This window comes from Hylobates moloch, unplaced genomic scaffold (genome assembly GCF_009828535.3).
Source record: "Hylobates moloch isolate HMO894 unplaced genomic scaffold, HMol_V3 SCAFFOLD_1, whole genome shotgun sequence".
Lineage (NCBI taxonomy): Eukaryota > Metazoa > Chordata > Mammalia > Primates > Hylobatidae > Hylobates > Hylobates moloch.
Genome location: NW_026652276.1, coordinates 32285611 through 32307006, shown reverse-complemented (window position 1 = coordinate 32307006; position 21396 = coordinate 32285611). Strand labels below are relative to the sequence as shown.

The window sequence follows — 21396 nt, the reverse complement described above, 5'->3', positions numbered from 1 at the left end:
ATTGTTCCACCTCTTTATTACACTCATTTTTTCCATAAATCACTGGGGTGCTAGAAGTTACCTCACTCTACTGATTTTTAAATATTTTAATTGCATTAAAAATTAATATATGTAAGTGACAATTCTCAAAACCTAAAATAATTCTTTTTGTAACATTATTAAACAATTTAGAAGTCTAAGCACTATCTTTACAGCTAATTTAATTTTCTGTAGCCCTTTTTGTGTACTCTTTCCCATTTAAAAAAACATCACTTTAGGAGCCCAGCCTTTCAGGGAATGTTCAGAGAAACCCCACCCAGCAGCCTGGCTTTATGAAAACAAACAGCCCTTCCTTCTCTATTGCCCTCTTCACTGAGTAGCATAGCAGATAATCTTCCTCATAATGCTTTGATGACTGTTAATGTTATTTATTTAACTGGCGTAACTGTGAAAAATTCTATTCCAACACTAAAACAAATATGCTAATAAGATAGTATTATCTCTTAGAAATAAAATAGTCATCTTCTAAAGGTAAACTATCACAATATCTAACATGGTCTATGAGATATATAGGTAGGTAGGCAGGCAGATAGGTAGGTAGATAGATGATAGATTAGATAGACAGACAGACAGACAGATAGATAGATAGATAGATAGACGGATGTTGCTCAATTGTGGCTAATCACTTGTTGCATAGCTTCCAGCTATAATCAGGAATGGAATTACAATGATGTATTTTAGATAGACAGATAGCTGAGCAGGTCTGAGAGTGAGTATGTTTCCTTCATTCATACCACTAAAAGAGTTGATATATTTCCGTTAGTCATTCACTCACGACTGTTAGAAAGTTTTGTGATTATGTGTTTGTTATTTCTTCCATTGTTCTGCTTAGGAGAAAGAATATTATAATAGTCAGGGACGCTAAAAACTAGTAATTTGGCATCTCACAGACCGATTATTTTAATTTTGAGCCCTCCTTTTAAAAAAATGAAACTAAGATGATTTTATGTCATATGGCTTTAAAGATCTTTAAAACATCAACTATCTAGAAAAATACTAGTTCTTTAGAAAGAGACCATCTGACATATCATTGCCATGTATTTCATTAAAACTTCATCTTTCCAGATTCTTTATAATTTATCTTATTTTCACTGATCCTGGGTAATGCTATTTAACCACAAATAGATTTTCAGATTTTAAATAATGGTATTTCTGCAAATCAAGCACACAAGCTTATATAAATTACATTTTTAGAATAGTATAAGAAAACTATAAAACAAATTTAAGTTAAATTCAAAATGAATCCTCTCTTCTCTCCTTGAATTTGTTTTACTAGGTATAAAGAAATTACATTGTTTCTATTTTTGTAAACAGCTTTTACAAAATAAAGTACCAATTGCCTTCACATTGGAGGTTAGGACTTCAACATATGACTTTGGGGGCAGGGGATACAAACATTCATTATATAACAGAGATGTCATAGACTTCAGAGTTGAAAATAAATTTCTGTTGTTGAAGCCAAAAACATGTTCAAATACCATGTAAGTGTTTTTTCTCAGTTCTGTGCTCATTTTGCTTGCTTAGCTTAGCTCCTAGAATACCAACTTCTTTTCTTCTTCTTTTTTGTATATATGTGTTTATGTTTTCTCTGCAATTAAAAAATTATGTTGTACTTTTTAGGGGGAAGAAAATGAAATTCTAATCCACTATACTGTTTGGTTACTTTTCCTCTTTGCTTTCTCAGACTTCTCATCATTATATTTTATTTTGTTACTGTTTATTACAGAGGAGGTGTCTGCAAGGATAGTTCAAGTAGTCACTGCTGAGGCTGTAGCAGTCCTGAAAGGTGAACAAGAGAAAGAAGCTCAACATAAAGACCAGACTGCAGCTCTGCCTTTAGGTAAATGAGAAGATTCTCAGGTCAGGGACTGTGTCTGTTGCACCCTGATCACAGGATAAAGTCTTCAGATTCAAAAGATAGGCCATATCTTGTACTTCATCCTTACATGTAACATTCATCAGACACCTTGACTGGGTATGCACTAGCACCTATTTTCATCTTTTTCCACTGGTTTGTTGTAGTGTTTGCATAGTCTTTAGTTAGGGTGGTGAGCTTACAGTTAGACTTTTCCCTAAGTGGCCCTTAATTTTTTCATTTTCCAGACAACTAGAAATAGTTATTATTAAAATAAAGCCAATGCATTATTTCATGACCTCCACCCATAAGGATAATATACTAAAACTTTCATAAGAGATGATTATTTCCTTTACAGGTTTTGGTGAATGATTATACTGTAGCCTTGTTTGGGTCTTCTTGAACTGACTACACAAAACCTATAGCCAGAGCTTTGTTATAATTGTGAGTGACTTTGTATCTTATATGAAGTACTGAACTTCACTTGGTTCACCTAAGGGTGCTGAGAGAGTGCTGCTCTCTCCCTTAGTAACAAGACAAATGCCCTCCAGGCCAGGCAAGTCATTTAACGCACACTTGCCAAAGGAAACACTCTCAGCCAAAGTCTTGCTGCCCCTACTCATAGATAGATAGATAGATAGATAGATAGATAGATAGATAGATAGATAGACAGATAGATAGAGAGATGGATATATATACACAAAGAGATACAAGAAAGGAGACTCTCTTAAATTCAATATATATATTTATTTCATAGGTATATACACGCAAGTCATAGAAAGGTATGGTTTTAAAGGCCTAAAAATAGTACATATCCATTTCCCTCTCTTACAGTCTAATATATCCATGATATTTGATTTTTATCAGTATTCCTTTAATTGTCTATTAAAAAGTAAGTAATAAAAATAATCTGCCCTCCCAGAATAATAATTTATAATACATACACTCAGTATTTTCAGTACTGTGGATTTTTTTAATTATTAAGGACTATTTTTCTCTTAAAACACATAGAGAAAGAATTATCTAATCTAAAACATTAACCTTCAGTTTATTGTTCACTTTTATTCCTTGAAAGAAAAGAAAACTCAATTTTTTAAAACTTGAAATCTTAAAATACACCATGCAGAAGCCCATAGGGTAAGGAACTAAAAAGTCACCTGTCATCCCAAAGCTGCCTCTAATAACTACTTTATGAAGCTGAAATTCCCCTAATATTTAAAATAGATTTAACCACTGGCCTTAAATGAGAAATATTTCCTTTTGCAATTTCTGTCATATGAGGGGATCACAAATCATGTAAGTGTCTTGAAAAATAAAACTTACATTAACTGTAAATGAATTACATCTTTTAGAATCTTTTTCTCTGGTTCCTCTTCATGTGTATTGATTGCTGAGACCAGAAGTTTACTCAGTACATGGTTTTTGTCTGAAAGTTCACTCAGGCTATGAAAGCTTATTTTTCCATTTCTGAGAATACATACAGAAGATGGGTTTTGAAATTAGACTCAGTGAACAAAAGGTTGTTTAAAAAATATGTTCCCTAAAATAACTATGAGTGATCAAGATAACACGTTTCCAGATTGAGCAGTTGAACAATAGAGCGTTCTAATAGTTTTTTCAGTCAGTAGCTGAATCCAGACTAAAAACACCTGCCTGCCTGTGTGTGTTTTCATATGGTAAATTAGGGCCAAAATGAAATATTTTATTAATTGAACAGGTAGACACATTAATGAGATTAATGATGGAATTTTAGCAGGCATCTCTAATCTGTTTTTCTAGAGATGATAAGATCATTTTTTTAAAATATCAAATGCTTGTCTTATTTTTTAGTTTTTCAAAAATGCATGAATCAGGTAATGGGCCTAAAAATAAACCAAATGCGGCTTACTATTGAATCTTTTTCTGAATTTTATAGAGAGGTCTTTTTACAAATGGCAGAACTTCCTACACATCTACCAGCCTAAAAGGATTAATTATTGCATCTCATTTTTCCATTGTTTGATCTTTAGCAGCTGAAGAAACAGCTAATCTGCCTCCTTCTCCACCCCCATCACCTGCCTCAGAACAGACTGTCACAGTGGAGGAAGGTAAGGCCTTTTGGACTTTTCAGGGTTTGTCTTCTGATAAAGGGTGAACAATAAACTTCAATCAAAAAGCTCTGGACTTTGGTATTGGTTAGTATGTGACCAAGCTTTGGATCTATCTGTTTCAAATAATGAAGAAGAAACAAAGACTTTAAATAAATAATCACTTATTTTTATAAAAGCAAAAGTAGAGGAATTTGGTAAATAAAAAAGAAATCTGCTTGATTGAGGAAAAGAATTTTGTGTTCAGTTGCTAAAATAACTGTAGAGAACCCATTCACTTTAGAATGCTTTAACAGGGAAGATACAATTCTACCTTGTAAGTGACTGAACAAAAATTAAAATAAATATAAATGTAATCTCCATAATAGTAGGGGTCAGATTTATCAATGAAATCAACAGTTCCTTATGAAAGTGTCAGGAATTACCTCTGTTTTGCTCACTGTTATATTGCCAAGACCTTCCCCAGGGCCTGACTCATAGCAAATTTAATAAATATTAATGAATAAATGAAGAAGTTAATGAATGAATCTGATACTGAGAGCATTGAACTGGAAGCTAAGCTCATGACTCTTTTCTGTTGAGATCTGTTATTGTCCATGGATCTTTTTATGAACTTACTCAACATGGAATGTCATGTTAGCTTTTCAGTTCTCATTGATAAAACAGAAAGATGCCTTTGAAGAATTGTCATTCAGAATCTGAGATGAAGGCACTACTTAAAAGGAAACCATTACTGGTTCTCCAACTTAGGCCAGTTAACCTTTGTTTATTGTTTGAGAGTTACAGGAAAAGGCAGAGAAGAACTAAGGCTCCATTGTTGTTTCAACATTACTTAGTTTTCATATATTAAAACCAGAATTTTAAAAGTGTTTATTTATTTATTTTTCCTTTTTACTGTGTTAAAGACTGAAGAACATTTATTTTAAAAGACTTGTCTTTTTATCATTTGTAATTAGGTTCATTTAAAATATTCTTTGATTTCCTAAATACAAAAATTTGAATTAGTGAACCATATTATCACCTCTAATATAATTTTATTTTGTCACAGATTTATAAACCTAAATTTATTTTAGCAAGGTTTTTCTTTCTTAAATTGAGCCTTTTTTTTTTCCAATTTACTGCCTGAAATAATAAACAAACTAAATTTTTCTGAGGAATAAAAGAAACTTTGGGGATAATAATCAGTGCATAGCAGCCACTGATTATTAGTTAATGTCATTTAATCTTGTAATTTATAGGTTTGAAAAGTTCCTTTTGACCTTATGTTTATCCATTCACTGGGCACATATTTATTGAGCCCTACAATGTTCCAGGTACTCTTCAAATTCTGAGTATATACTAGTGAACGAAACAGACATGATCCCTGCTTTTAAAGAGTACACTATAGCCGGTAATCCCAGCACTTTGGGAGGCCGAGGCGGGCGGATCACTTGAGGTCGGGAGTTCAAGATCAGCCTGGCCAATATGGTGAAACTCCGTCTCTACTAAAAATACAAAAATTAGCCAGGCATGGTGGCGCACACCTATAATCCCAGCTACTCGGGAGGCTGAGGCAGGAGAATCACTTGAACCCAGAGGGCGGAGGTTGCAGTGAGCCAAGATGGTGCCATTACACTCTAGCCTGGTGACATAGCGAGACTCCATCTCAAAATAAATAAATAAATAGTACACTATCTGGTGGAGAACAGAAATCCAATAAATAAGCTTACTAATAATTTCAAATTGGATTAGCATTGAAAAGGAAAAGAATAGGGAGCTTTAAAATATTACAAGAGAGGCCGGGCACAGTGGCTCACGCTTGTAATCCCAGCACTTTGGGAGGCCGAGGCGGGCGGATCACGAGGTCAGGAGATCGAGACCACGATGAAACCCCGTCTCTACTAAAAAATACAAAAAATTAGACGGGCGCGGTGGCGGGCGCCTGTAGTCCCAGCTACTTGGAGAGGCTGAGGCAGGAGAATGGCGTGAACCCGGGAGGCGGAGCTTGCAGTGAGCCGAGATTGCGCCACTGCACTCCAGCCTGGGCGACAGAGCGAGACTCCGTCTCAAAAAAAAAAAAAAAAAAAAAAAAATATTACAAGAGAAACCTTATTTTATTGGGTGGTGAGGGGATGGCTAAGTAGCTGAGACCAGTAGCATGAGGAGGAAGTGTTGGCCAAACAAAGATAGAAAAAAGCACAAGGGCACTCAGGTGCCCAAGAAGATGAAGTGACCCAGGAACTGAAGGGGGTCCGTGGCTGATGGGTAGTGAGAAAGAGTAGGGCAGTGGAGGAGTGTGAGAGTAAGCAGTGGTCAGCTGGGGTCAGTGGCCTAGATTTCACTCTGAATGCAGCGGGAAGCCTGACATGACCCTTGTACCTCCTTCAGGTCGTGGAAAATGTTTTTAAGCTCCTACTTAAAGCTTTTCAAGCATCAGAGAATCCTCTTAACCCAGAGAGGGATATGATGTTGACAGAGTAGGTTTACTCCAAAAGTCGGCTTGAGGTCAAGTCATTTAATCTTCCTACTCTGTATGGGATTTGGAACAGAAGGGGAAGAAGCAGAGTCCTCCCATCCATCTGGGAATTCACCCAGCCTGCTTTCTGTAGGGTAATATGATGGATATAATGAAAACATAAATAAATAAAATGTAGAATCACCTTCACATTTTGGTAACTTAGGTGTCAACTTTCCAGAGTTCCCTAATATTTTAGAATTACTTTCTTCAAGCTGTTTCAAGATATTCAAGGAAAATACCAACTAACCTCTTATTGAAAGTAATTCAAAGTTATTTTCAAGCCAAACTTGTATTTTTAACTTTTTAGGTATTGAACTATCTGAAGTTCTGATTATTTGCTTTTAAAAGTATAACCATTTTTTGAGTTTTAAGAAAAATAGATGTATACATTTTATAAACTCTACCTCTATAAAGACCAGATAATATTCTCACCTTAAATATGTAAAAGATTTGTGGTCTAGACAAACTACTGTTTCTCTTTTATGTTAAGCCACACTTAAGTAATATACACGTATTTTTTAAGTTTAGTTTTGTCAGAAAATAAATCAGTGACAAGTCACAAGAGAGGATTGAACTGTTCAGTTTTTCAAACCAAGTAGTTTGTAAATACTCAGCCCAAATTCCACCAATATATTGCTTGTAGCAGGTCAGGTGGAAAGGGAGCAGGTGGATTTTTTTGCCTTATCTAGGGGATTATTTACCCTCCGTGATACCCTCAAAGCAACTTTAATCTGAGGGTATAGTGACTGCTGCAATCTGATCCTTTTAAACAAATGGAAGAAAGCTCTTTTGTTAGGTTAATTCAGTGATTTTGAGGATACACTTTCTTTTTATTAATTATCAAACTTTTTAAAGCTGTTCTTTCCCAAAGGGGAAACATGAAAGCTTCCACTAAAAATAATTTAAGACGTTAATTACTATCATTTATGAATATTTATTATAATTAATGTAATATCAGTAATTCCCAGGATACGTGCTTATTCTAGAAAACATTTACAAGGGATTTTGATGAAAAAAAATGAAACAAGCTGCACACTTAGAAAAGGATCTACGGTACAGTAAACCAAAACTGTACCGATTATGATGTTTTCAAATTAACCTCCTTTTTCTTTTTGGCCTAATCATAATAGTTGTCATTTGGACTGAGCTATTAGAATTTGGAAGGCTGTGAAGGTATGGAATAATCTGAACACAGAACCAGGATTCTTTCTGCCCTTTTAGATTTGCTCCAGAATTCTAGGGTGGTGTTTTCCTGTGTCATGGATGTGGTGACCTAATTGTCGCTCATCTGAAAGTAGTTTTCTCTTTATGTCATTCTGGGGCAGCAGTAACAGTCAGCAGACTGAGAAGTCCTCAGTCAAAAGCTGGCAGAATGGAAAGGGCTTGGAAATGGTGGAGAACAATGTAAGTGCGGCCAGCAGCCATCAACCATATGCTGTGATGCCACAACAAGCAAAAAGTACCGAATCACTAACATTCCACAAGATGTAGTCTCCAAAGGAGGCTGGCATACCAAGGCTGGGTTTTACATGGCAAGCCTTACATTAGCCCAGTGGAAATTTTCAAATGCTTTATTAAAAAAAAAAAAGTTTCAATGAAAGCAAACTAGGGAAACTTTATTCCTCCATTGAAACCAGGTAAGCTTTATTTTTGAAGATTATAATTATGCAGAAGACTATGCAAAAGTCCAAGGTGTATAAACTTACCCTGTTTTTAGCATAACACGTGATTAAATGAAATAGAATATTCTGTGGCAAAAGCGGAGTCCCCAGAATCATGCACACTTCTAGTAAAAGGATGCATGCATTCAATCCTGACCTCAAACGGCAAACTAACTGTTGTGAAATAAATTTAATTTTTCATGTATCTCTCAACTCCAACTTTGATGTGCTAAATGAGAGGAAAGAACAGAGGTACCTGACAACTTGTCTGAGTACACTGAAGACACATATGCTAAGATGTATGGAGTCAGACATTGTGCTTGGCATTTTCACAGATATCTTCTCATTTAATCCTCCCAGCAACCCACAGAGATAGACAATATTCATTTCCACTCCTTTGCCCAAAATGTCATGGTTTATGCCTGGAGAAGTGGCTTGTCCAGAATGCAAATCCAAATCTAAATTCTGCAATCACAGTTGCACTGCATCCCTAAAGCTGTTTCTTATCAAGGTTCTTACTGTGAGACTATGGAAGTAAATTATCTTCAAATGAGAGTTATTTGTTACAAGCTACTATACTAATTTCCTTTAAGAAAAAAAAGCTTACAAATAAATATTCCAGTTATTATTTATTTATTTAAAATTATTATGTCTTCCATCTCCATTGGGAGTGATCCAGATGCACCTGCCATACACAACACCATAAGGAATGAGAATCTAATGTCTTCTATAATTATCATTAGAATCAAGTGCCCTGTTTGGCTTAGCCCTCCCTGGTCCCCATAAAGCGTAGCTTCCCTGGCATATCTCTAGAGCTTGTAACGTAGATGGACTTTAGGCTGATACATCTTAAACAGAGACTTGGAGTACAGACAGCTTACAGTACCAAGAGAAGATTGGACTTTGCCAGACACTCTTTTTGAAGTTGCCTTGGTCCCAGGCCAGACAAATACTACAAAGAAGCTACTTTTTCCACTAGAGCTTTCAAAATTTGTGTTGTTCTTTTTGTTGTTTCCTGATTAGAGTGAAAGTTTTCAGAACAGAAAATACTATTTGCCATTTTTTTTAATGCCATAGATCTGTAGCAAGGCTCTGGACTGTTTTTAAGTTTTGGCACTTTCACAAAGAACAATGACAACAAGAAAGAGAGGGCCAGAATCTGCAAAAGGTTAAAACATCCAATGAGTATTGCCTTTACTCTCAGCTTGAAATTCTTTAGTTTTATACTATAGTCTGATGTACCTCCCAGAAAATAAATGTTGAAAAGCAGAGAGGAACATATCCCATTTTCATTTATTGGTCATGAAAGTACCCTACTGAACATATTAGGAGTTTTAGAAGTAACTTGCATACATGGGGAGTTTACAGCCCCAGAGATCCACTGAGAGAAATATGAATGGCTAGGACATGTGACAAGCCAGGGCTATGATTCAGTCAGTGTTGTAGGCCAGATCTTGGACAATTATCTGCTCAGCTGCAAAATCGTGCCGAGTTGAACTAAGAATATCAAACGTTATTTTAGGCTTCTGCTATCCCATGATATAAAAAGCATTGTGGCTGAGAAAGTTCTGAGCATCCATCCAGAAACATCTTCCATGGAACAATCAGTAAATAATGTGCTTGAAAGATTAAATGTATTTTCTCTACAAAATGTTATTTTAGTATCCTCATGATTTCAGTCTTATTTCTAGTTGTCAGCACTTGGTTGCCAAAAATAAGTTACTGTCCTAAAAATACAGTATATTTGCAAATTAATGCTATAATTTTGTCTTCTTAAAATCTGATATAAATAAAAACTGTACAGATAGATACTATAGATTTTGTTCTTATTATTGAGAGTCATGAAATTTTAAATTGATTTCTCAATATAAGTAAATAAATAGTGATTAGCAAATTTAGCAACCACCACATAGGCCTGAGATGTAATGTCTGTACCACATCAGAAGCCAAGTGCTCATTGAGTTATACAAGAATCCAAATGCTAAGCAGACTGATCTACAGTTGTATATTTAAGGAGATATGTTTAAATAATGCAAATTTCCTGGGCAAGATACAGGAAAGAACAGAAATGAGAGTAGTTACTTTAGCATTTCAATAAGAAATATGCAATAAGAGATTTGAAACATGAAAAACAGCCAAGACCCAGTGGTACAAATGAAACTACATGGAATAAAGTCTTGATGAATCTGCAGCCGACTCTGCAGAAATTTTTAGCTAATTGTATCTCTAGTAAGCTTTCAGGAGGAAAACAAAACATAAGAACACAAGTTTATAATATTAGAGGCTTTCTTAAAACAGTATACTTTCAGTGTCCTGCAAATCAGAACCTGGTTTAAAATGATGCCCCTAGGTACTACATTAGCCTTAGCATCCTAAGAAAGAGCTATCCTGACTGCTTATTTCTTATTAAGGCAGGAAAGAGGAATAATGCATTGTAGATTTTTCTTAACAGGATTGAAATTAGAAATGACTTTCTGGTTAAAGTTATTAACTAGAATTAAATTAACCAAAACACTAACTACTTGTGCATCCTAGATAATTAAGGCTATGTATTAAACAGGACTATTTTCTTCATAATCTTACAGGCATTAAATCCTAATAACTTTCTTCCTTTTTAACTTATAAATATATTGATATAAGCATGAGTAAGTAGAGTTAACCTTCATGAAATAATTTCCTCCAAAGAATGCATTTGTTTTGTAATGCTTTGTTTCTATTCCAATGTTTCCTTGGTTATTCTGACTTGTTTGAGAGGAATGTATAGATGATTTTTATTTTGCCACAGAGCTGTCAATGCTTTTGGTTCACTTAGATCAATGGCAAACTTGCTTAAGGGATAGGTGGAATTCAGCAGTTACTGAGGCATGAAACATTCACTGTCTCCCATCCTCCATCAGCTTGATCTTGCTAATTTCCCTTCATCCTGCTGTGCTGCTTCTGTGGCCCTTCCTGTCCTTGTGTAGGTGTTTGTCTCGTCCGTCTGATCTTGTGTCTGTGTTGTCCAGTTCTCCCTGCAGTTTCTTCCTATGTGTCTGTTTGTAGATGAAGGGGCTGAGGATCAAGTGGGTCCTCTACACAGGTTCCCCAGCCATGAACCTGCCATCAGCGGGGAGAGGCGTAGACTCCTAGCCCCCTCCATCTCAGTGTCTGTGCCTGATGATGACCCTTGCAATTCCGATGAGGAGTACTATGAGCATCCTTTGTTCAGCTCAGAATGGACCACCTCTAGTGTGCTCCCCAGTGTCACAGCGCAGAGTGCAGAGGCCCACTTAGGCCAGGAGAAAGGTGAACCAAGCATGGTCCCCTTTTGCTCCTCCTCCCTGGCCTGCAGCTTTGACCACCTGCATCATGTTAAGCGTGCCTTAATACAGGGTGGGAGGGGCAGGAACCTGTTTTCTCTGCATGAAAGTGAAGTTCCTATATAAGTTGAATCTATCCCAATGCCTTAACAATTTATATAAAAGAAGCCTCACTGGAGGCATGTGAGCACTTCCTTTTTATGTATCATTGCTTCTGAGAAGGAAGAAAAAAAAAAGAGAGAGAGAGAGAGAGAAGCAAAAAAATATTCTATTAAAGTATGACTTCTTTCTGCTCCCTGCCAATAATCAGCTGGGGAAGAACATATTCTTTACCCAAACCAAACAAGGTGACTCTGAATATAATTTTTTTCCTCCTTAGACACATAATATTATTATTAAATAGCATCTTTAAATAGCGTTAGCTTTCTTTTTAGTGCTATATTAATATGATAGATCTTTAAAAGAGAAAGAATGAAGAATCTGTTTAGAGCAGAATAAATGTTATGGAAATAATTTATTTCCCCATATCATGTAATCATCTACAGAAACTACAGAGGCTTCCCCAGGTGACTAAATCTTGGCCCACATCAGTAGAGCTGGACTAAAATGAAAGAAATGATTCAAAGCCTTTGTCATTCTAGCCTTATAAAGCTGGGAGACTCAAGTGTATAATTGGTTATCGTGAGGATAAAATAAGTAGGTGATGAGCTGCAATATGTCTCATTCTAACTAGGTAGTTTTGGTAAAGAAAAAAAAAGATACAGCTAAATATATTTTTGCTTAGGCGAAGAGTTTATTTCCAAAAGGGACAATATTTAATACGAAAGCAGATAGTTCTAAAGCAATAAGGAATAAGCTTACAGCTCACCAACTACAGTCATCATAATAAGCGTCTTCAAGGACCCTTTTGAAAACAGAACACCAATAGCTCAGGCTCTCTGATAAAGAAATATAACCCCTATTAAGTGAAACGAAGTTCTTCTAAACTAAATTTCTAAAATATGTGAGTTTTTAAATTAGGAACAATTGTAGTGGAAATAAATATGATTTATACTAAATGAGAAAATGAAAAGCTAAAAAGCTACATGGATTTGAAAACATGTAAATTAACTTGATTAGACTTTATCCAAAAAGGTAACATTATAATGCAGTTATATTAAAATTCTTTTAACTGTAATCAAAATCTATGGCATTGTAAAAATTTTCTTAAAATAACGTTAGAATTTAAATTTTTAAAATGCTACTTAAAATGCCATAATTAAATTACAAAACTAAAAATGAGTGCTAAATGTGAAGAGATAGATAATGTAGATTTTTTTTTCTCTCTCTCTTTCTCTCTGAGGATATTAACATTTCTAAAAAAAATAAAAGGAATTCCTTTTCCTTGTATCTGTAGTCTTTCCCTCAGGGCCGTTTAAACAATGCACAACTATTTCATAAGAATTTTGTAAGAATCTTCCATTTACAAAACTATAAAACAGCTCATATATTTCTCTCCAATTCCTTAAGTAACAAAATGGGATTTACTTATTTTTACTGACATTTTAGTGTAAATGAGAAACAAATTAGTGCAATAACTCATGAACTTTAAAAGTTTATCTTTACATCTTAAATGTTAACTTTTTTATGTGATATACATGGTTTGGGGGGTGGTTATTTTGGCCGTTTGATTGCCACTCAGTTATCTTTCCTTGGTGATTTTGTTTTGAATTACAGAAATAAGACTTGATTACTAATGTGCATATTTTTTCTTTAGTGTCAAAGAGAATTATACATGAACTACATTACTGATATTTCAGGGAGTTAAACAATATGATAATAGTCGTGTCCCAGAGGTAGACTTTTGTAAACAGATTTAAATTTAACCTTGACCTTGTTTTTAACATATTTTATTTTACTTAATTTTTGAAAATGTTCATTTTCTCCAACATCATACAATGCAATGAAGCTAACATAACTTGACTTAGGTAGTCCCTTACCTTGGAAATGCTAAATAAATTATATTTTAAGTAAATTTGGTGGACTTTTTGATAAAGCTGTTAAGGTAGTTGGTTGGATATTCTTTTGAGGCAAGGCTTTTTTTATTCCAAAAGATTTCTTTAGCAAAATTTGCACATTTTAAATAAAGCAGCTGGGAATTCTTATGTAGGGGCTTCCTGCATTGGCGAAAACAGCACATGTCTAACAAATTTAAAGGCTTTTTTTTTTTTCAGTACATCAGTACATCCATCTTTTCATAACCATCTGTTATCCGGCAGCACCATCTCTTATTTCCAGCAAGCTTTCTACATGCGTGCAACTTACTGCCATTTCCAATAAGGGTAATCAATCAATACAACCCTTTCAGCTCTCAAACTTTAAAATAAATTGCCTTTTAATGAGACTTTAAAAGTCATCACTATTAGCAGATTATACGTCATAGTTTTCCAACCAGTACATAATGTATGTTGCATTAGAATATTAATTTGTTCACCCCAAAAAAACAGCTGAGGTCTTCATGAGGTCATTCTAATGGAGCTGAAAGTGTTCCTTTAGTAATATTTCTGTCGTTTCATGTATTGTTCTGTGGTCATGATGTCAACATCTTTTTCATCCCTAAGAAGAAGAAACGCTAGAGAGTCGGATGGCTGAGGAAGAGAAACCTGCTGCTCTTCCTGAGAAAGAGTGTGGGGCTGCTAAGTCCTCAGACCAACCCAAGGGCCTCAGTAAGGGCCAAATGGAGTCTAGTGCGGAGGCCCAAATAGTTCCCGAAGAGAGTGCCCCGGCAGGGGCCCCACATGAGAAAAGTGTAAAAGAGGTCAAGGAGGTGTCTCCAGAAGTAAAAACCCCTTCCTCTGCTGGGGAAGGTGTGTCTTTCTCAGGATTTGCATGTGTTTTGTTGCAAATGATCTCTCCAGTGGCTTACCAACCTGATGCCTTTCCAACACTATTTCGCTATTTCATCGCTGGGTCTTACGATAACAAGTCCACTGTTGTAGGCTTAATGTGCAGAGAGTGTGGCTTGCGCAAGTGCCGTGTGGCAGCTGGTTTTCCAGTGCTGCAGCTGATTCCTGGTTTTCCTTTGCCATGATACAATACGCTTTGCAGCCAGGCTGATGATGCTATGTGAGCTTCTTTTTTTATTTTTTTTTACCCGCCCCCCTCATCTCAAATGTTTGCCAGTCACATTGCTAATACATGTGTATTTTTGTTTTTATTTTGGGGACAGCAATTCATATGCTTTTATTTCAAATCGTACAGTTGGATTTTGGCACATAGAGGCTTAAATGGTGGAATCGTTTTTGTTTGCAACCAAAATGTGCTATATTTTTTATGCTTCAATGAATACTGGTTTGATTTTCTTGAGCTCCTGCTGATGCTTCTCATATCATTTTCTCCCCATGGCAGCCAGCCCTTCTGATCATCCCCATATCTCTTGAGTTTTCATTCATCTAACCTTTATTAGAAGTTCATAAAGTATTTTTTTCTATTGTTACAACAGGACACATAAGTATATAAGGTAATGATGATCCATACACTTGTTCTTTTAGAGATGGTTGAATTTTATTATTTTTCCCCAAATCTTTTCCAGATAACTACATTTAGCTCTAATGACCACAGTAAAATACTTTTGACCTTAAAACACAAGTGAGACAATAAAGCCTTTTGGATTGTTGAATAAATAAAAGTAAAAATGTGTTATCTAATTTCTGTGAAGCACCTTTAAAGCCAATACTGGCCAATGCTTCACCAGTTGGTCATGCTCCAGGGATTGAGGTCATGACCATAGGAATAAAGTTATTTCAATAGTTGACTCTTTTGAAAAGTTTGTTACTCACATGACTTCCCAGTATCAACAGTGTAATTCAGATTTTCTTATATCTACTGTACAGACTAAGTAATGATTACGAATTTAAATTTTTAAATATGTGATAGAAACTGGCTTGTAAATTCTTAAGTCATATCATATAAAATTGATAGCAAGTATTTACTTATATTTCTGAAATTTACCCTCAGATGAATTCTAAAAATTTATGCCAGTAATCTGTGGATGCCTAAAGAATTGGCCCTGACATTTGTTGATCAAGTTAACTGCAACTATTAACATTATATCATTGTGTATTACTTGGCTCTCTGCCCATAGCCTACCAATTCATTTTTAAATGATAAAACCAATGAAAATGTTCAGTAGAAATCAATTCTTATCTATATTTAGTTCTTACTATATATTCTTGTGTACCCTAACATTAGCTGCTTAGTCAATATTCATTAGCTTATAACTTTTATGTATAGAAGGCACATAAATTTGTTTCTTCTATAATACACATCACATAATGTTTAGGAGAGACCAACAAAAAAAAACAGAGAAAAAAAGAGAAAAGAATATCCAGAAATATACTGCTCTTACAATTCCTTTGCACATTAATTTACAACCAAAGTTCATTTTAGTAATAGTACACATATATCTCAGTCCTGACCTTTTCATATTGACTTTTACATGGGTAGCATGCTTGCATGTTCCATAATTTTTGTTTTTATTCTACCATTCATTTATCACTTCAAAATATAATTTTAAGCTTATTTCCTGAACGCACTTGCCTATTATTTGTTTAAAAATCAACCCGATTACTTCAGATTTACTTACAGCCTCGAAGATGGAGTTCCATGATCAACAGGAATTGACTCCCTCTGCAGCTGAGCCTTCAGACAAGAAGGAAAAGGAGTCAGAGAAGCAAAGTAAGCCTGGTGAAGACCTTAAACATGCTGCCTTAGTTTCTCAGCCAGAGACAACTAAAACTTACCCTGATAAAAAGGACATGCAAGGCACAGAAGAAGAAAAAGCACCCCCAGCTTTGTTTGGGCACACTCTTGTTGCCAGCCTGGAAGACATGAAACAGAAGACAGAACCAAGCCTTGTAGTACCTGGCATTGACCTCCCTAAAGAGCCTCCAACTCCAAAAGAACAAAAGGACTGGTTCATCGAAATGCCAACAGAAGCAAAAAAGGATGAGTGGGGTTTAGTTGCTCCAATATCTCCTGGCCCTCTGACTCCCATGAGGGAAAAAGACGTATTTGATGATATCCCAAAATGGGAAGGGAAACAATTTGATTCTCCCATGCCAAGTCCCTTTCAAGGTGGAAGCTTCACTCTTCCTTTAGATGTCATGAAGAATGAAATAGTTACAGAAACATTGCCCTTCATCCCTGCCTTTTTACAGCCAGATGACAAAAAATCTCTGCAACAAACCAGTGGCCCGGCTACTGCCAAAGATAGTTTTAAAATTGAAGAGCCCCATGAGGATAAACCTGACAAAACGGCAGAAGCACCACCCTCAGAGGCAATGACCTTACCCAAAGATGCTCACATTCCAGTTGTAGAAGAACATGTTATGGGGAAAGTTTTAGAGGAAGAAAAGGAGGCCATAAATCAAGAGACTGTGCAGCAAAAAGATAGTTTCACCCCCAGTGGACAGGAACCTATACTTAGTGAAAAGGAACCGGAGCTGAGGCTTGAAGAAAAAACCACCATTTCTGACAAAGAAGCTGTGCCAAAGGAGAGTAAACCCCGAAAACCTACAGATGAAGAAACAGGCATAATTCAGACCTCCACAGAGCACACTTTCTCAGAACAGAAAGACCAAGAGCCTACCACAGATATGTTGAAACAGGACTCATTCCCTGTAAGTTTGGAGCAAGCAGTTACAGATTCAGCCGTGACCTCTAAAACACTGGAGAAAGCCATGACCGAACCATCTGCATTAATTGAAAAGAGCTCAATTCAGGAACTTTTTGAAATGAGAGTTGATGACAAAGATAAGATTGAAGGAGTTGGAGCTGCAACATCAGCTGAGCTTGATATGCCATTTTATGAAGATAAATCAGGAATGTCCAAGTACTTTGAAACATCTGCCTTGAAAGAAGAAGCAACAAAAAGCATTGAGCCAGGCAGTGATTACTATGAACTGAGTGACACTAGAGAAAGTGTCCATGAGTCTATTGATACCATGTCTCCCATGCATAAAAATGGTGACAAGGAGTTTCAAACAGGAAAAGAATCCCAGCCCAGTCCTCCAGCACAAGAAGCAGGATACAGCACTCTTGCACAGAGTTATCCATCAGATTTACCTGAAGAACCCAGTTCTCCTCAAGAAAGAATGTTCACTATTGATCCAAAAGTGTATGGAGAGAAAAGGGACCTCCACAGTAAGAATAAGGACGATTTGACCCTTAGCAGGAGTTTAGGACTTGGTGGTAGGTCTGCAATAGAACAAAGAAGCATGTCAATCAATTTGCCGATGTCTTGCCTAGATTCCATAGCCCTTGGATTTAACTTTGGTCGGGGACATGATCTTTCTCCTCTGGCTTCTGATATTCTAACCAACACTAGTGGAAGTATGGATGAAGGAGATGATTACCTTCCAGCCACCACACCTGCACTGGAGAAAGCCCCTTGCTTCCCTGTTGAAAGCAAAGAGGAAGAACAGATAGAGAAAGTAAAAGCTACTGGAGAAGAAAGTACTCAAGTGGAGACATCATGTGAGTCTCCTTTCCTAGCCAAAGATTTTTACAAAAATGGTAATGTCATGGCACCTGACCTGCCTGAAATGCTAGATCTGGCAGGTACAAGGTCAAGATTGGCTTCTGTGAGTGCAGATGCTGAGGTTGCCAGGAGGAAATCAGTCCCATCAGAGACTGTGGTTGAGGATAGTCGTACTGGCTTGCCCCCGGTAACTGATGAAAACCATGTCATTGTAAAAACAGACAGTCAGCTCGAAGACCTGGGCTACTGTGTGTTCAATAAATACACAGTCCCATTGCCATCACCTGTTCAAGACAGTGAGAATTTATCAGGGGAGAGTGGTTCCTTTTACGAAGGCACTGATGATAAAGTTCGAAGAGATTTGGCCACAGACCTTTCATTGATTGAAGTGAAACTGGCAGCAGCCGGAAGAGTCAAAGATGAGTTCAGTGTTGACAAAGAAGCATCCGCACATATCTCTGGTGACAAATCAGGACTGAGTAAGGAGTTTGACCAAGAGAAGAAAGCTAATGATAGGTTGGATACTGTACTAGAAAAGAGTGAAGAACAAGCTGATTCAAAAGAACATGCCAAGAAAACTGAAGAGGCTGGTGATGAAGCAGAAACATTCGGATTAGGAGTAACCTATGAGCAAGCTTTGGCCAAAGATTTGTCAATACCAACAGATGCATCCTCCGAGAAAGCAGAGAAAGGTCTTAGTTCAGTGCCAGAGATAGCTGAGGTAGAACCATCCAAAAGAGTAGAACAAGGTCTGGATTTTGCTGTCCAGGGTCAACTAGATGTTAAAATTAGTGACTTTGGACAGATGGCTTCAGGGATAAACATAGATGATAGAAGGGCAACAGAGCTAAAACTTGAGGCTTCACAGGACATGACCCCCTCATCCAAAGCACTGCAGGAGGCAGATGCATTTATGGGTGTTGAGTCTGGCCACATGAAAGAAGGCACCAAAGTTAGTGAGACAGAAGTCAAAGAGAAGGTGGCCAAGCCTGACTTGGTGCACCAGGAGGCTGTAGACAAGGAGGAGTCCTATGAATCTAGTGGTGAGCATGAAAGTCTCACCATGGAGTCCTTGAAAGCTGATGAGGGCAAGAAGGAAACATCTCCAGAATCATCTCTAATTCAAGATGAGATTGCCGTCAAATTGTCAGTGGAAATACCTTGCCCACCTGCTGTTTCAGAGGCTGATTTAGCCACAGATGAGAGAGCTGAGGTCCAGATGGAATTTATTCAGGGGCCAAAAGAAGAAAGCAAAGAGACCCCAGATATATCCATCACGCCTTCTGATGTTGCAGAGCCATTGCATGAAGCAATCGTATCTGAACCAGCAGAGATTCAGAGTGAGGAAGAAGAGATAGAAGCCCAGGGAGAATATGATAAACTGCTCTTCCGCTCAGACACCCTTCAGATAACTGACCTGGGTGTCTCAGGTGCCAGGGAGGAATTTGTGGAGACTTGCCCAGGTGAACACAAAGGAGTGATTGAGTCTGTTGTGACCATCGAGGATGATTTCATCACTGTAGTGCAAACCACAACTGATGAAGGGGAGTCAGGGTCCCACAGCGTGCGTTTTGCAGCCCTAGAGCAGCCTGAGGTGGAAAGGAGACCATCTCCTCATGATGAAGAAGAGTTTGAAGTAGAAGAGGCAGCTGAAGCCCAGGCAGAACCCAGAGATGGTTCCCCAGAGGCTCCAGCTTCCCCTGAGAGAGAAGAGGTTGCACTTTCTGAGTATAAGACAGAAACCTATGACGATTACAAAGATGAGACCACCATTGACGACTCCATCATGGACGCTGACAGCCTCTGGGTGGACACTCAAGGTGTGCATTATTATTATTATTATTTTTAATTTTCTTCTCACAACTCAAACACAATAACCTTATGGGAATTTTTTTTCACTTAAACATTTTAAAATACTTTATCTCTTTATTTTGCATTTTGTTAAATATACAAAGGATTTTGTACACTTGTTACTAATGTTTTCACTGTTGTTGTTGTTGTCATGATTTGCTTTGATCCACAGATGATGATAGGAGCATCATGACAGAACAGTTAGAAACTATTCCTAAAGAGGAGAAAGCTGAAAAGGAAGCTCGGAGATCATCTCTTGAGAAACATAGAAAAGAAAAGCCTTTTAAAACCGGGAGAGGCAGAATTTCCACTCCTGAAAGAAAAGTAGCTAAAAAGGAACCTAGCACAGTCTCCAGAGATGAAGTGAGAAGGAAAAAAGGTTCATTTAACAATCACTTCTTTAAAAATGTTTTTGAAGTAATTCATTATTACTTTTTTGCAGAAGAACTGCCTAACAGTGGTAACTAATTATTTATAAAATCTCGTTCGGTTTTGCTCCAAATGTTTATTTTTTCCTGATGGTATGCTTTTTGTGTTTTCTTATTCATAGCAGTTTATAAGAAGGCTGAACTTGCTAAAAAAACAGAAGTTCAGGCCCACTCTCCCTCCAGGAAATTCATTTTAAAACCTGCTATCAAATATACTAGACCAACTCATCTCTCCTGTGTTAAGCGGAAAACCACAGGTGACTGTTCAATTCTGCAATGTGACTGGCAAACATAGACATGTATTTTTTTTTTAAATCTCATTACTGTAGCAGCTTCTTCATTTTGTTTTTCTTCCAAGAATCTCAGCAGTCATGAACAATTTTACTATTAAGTGTCTTGTATCATTATTCTTTTTTTCCCCCTCCTTACAGAAAAGATCATGACCATCTGTTTCTTTGTCATGCTCAGACATAACAGTGCGTGATTGTATCTTGGCATTGTGCTCTAGTGTCACGTTCTGGGGATTCCTATTTTCATTCTGTGTGTTTGGTTAGACGATGGCGATGAATTTAACTGTGGTATGCATTCTCATTATTTTGCTTATTTATCTCTCTCATGCTTAAACCCATAAATATTTGTCCTATTTTCTACATTGATACTGCCAAATCTGTTACTGATGTTGATGAATTTATTGAAAACCACCAAGAATGTGTAGTGATTTAGATACTGAAAATGAAAAGCAAGCCAGGAAGTGAAATTGTGGTTTGCAAAATTACTATTACTTTGCTTTTGCTGAAAAAAAGAAGATAGAAAACAAAATTTTCTGGTAATTTTATCAGATTTTATTCCTCATATCCAAAATTAACAAGATTTTCACTCTACTGAACTACATCTCTTAGCTGACATTTTGTCATGGAGATTTCTTAAATATGTTGGATCCAAACTGCTTGACTTTTCTGTATAATTTAGTATTCAAAAATTTGAAGCTAAAACTCTTCCTTTTAGGAGGAACTTGTTAGAAATAAACTTCGGTTTATTTTTACTTTGCTACCTACTTTTTTTTTTTTTTTTTTTTCTGAGACGGAGTCTCGCTCTGTTGCCCAGGCTGGAGTGCAGTGGCACAACCTCAGCTCACTGAAACCTCCACCTCCCGGGTTCA

General features: G+C 36.7%; 1 protein-coding gene across 22 annotated transcripts in view; it reads left to right on the top strand.

Annotated features, from left to right (window-relative positions):
• The window catches only part of MAP2 (microtubule associated protein 2), a 310676-nt gene that overhangs the window by 253210 nt on the left and 36070 nt on the right, over positions 1-21396 (top strand). For 6 of the 22 annotated variants that reach the window (XM_058439022.1, XM_058439007.1, XM_058439020.1 and 3 more), the window contains exons 6-7: positions 1766-1879; positions 3904-3981. In XM_058439022.1, the coding sequence (XP_058295005.1) occupies positions 1766-1879; positions 3904-3981 (192 nt within the window). Of the gene's footprint in view, positions 1-1765; positions 1880-3903; positions 3982-14038; positions 14285-16052; positions 19779-19981; positions 20189-20359; positions 20495-21396 lie in introns of all 22 variants that reach the window. The other 16 variants (XM_058439002.1, XM_058438996.1, XM_058438973.1 and 13 more) reach the window with 8 other exon arrangements.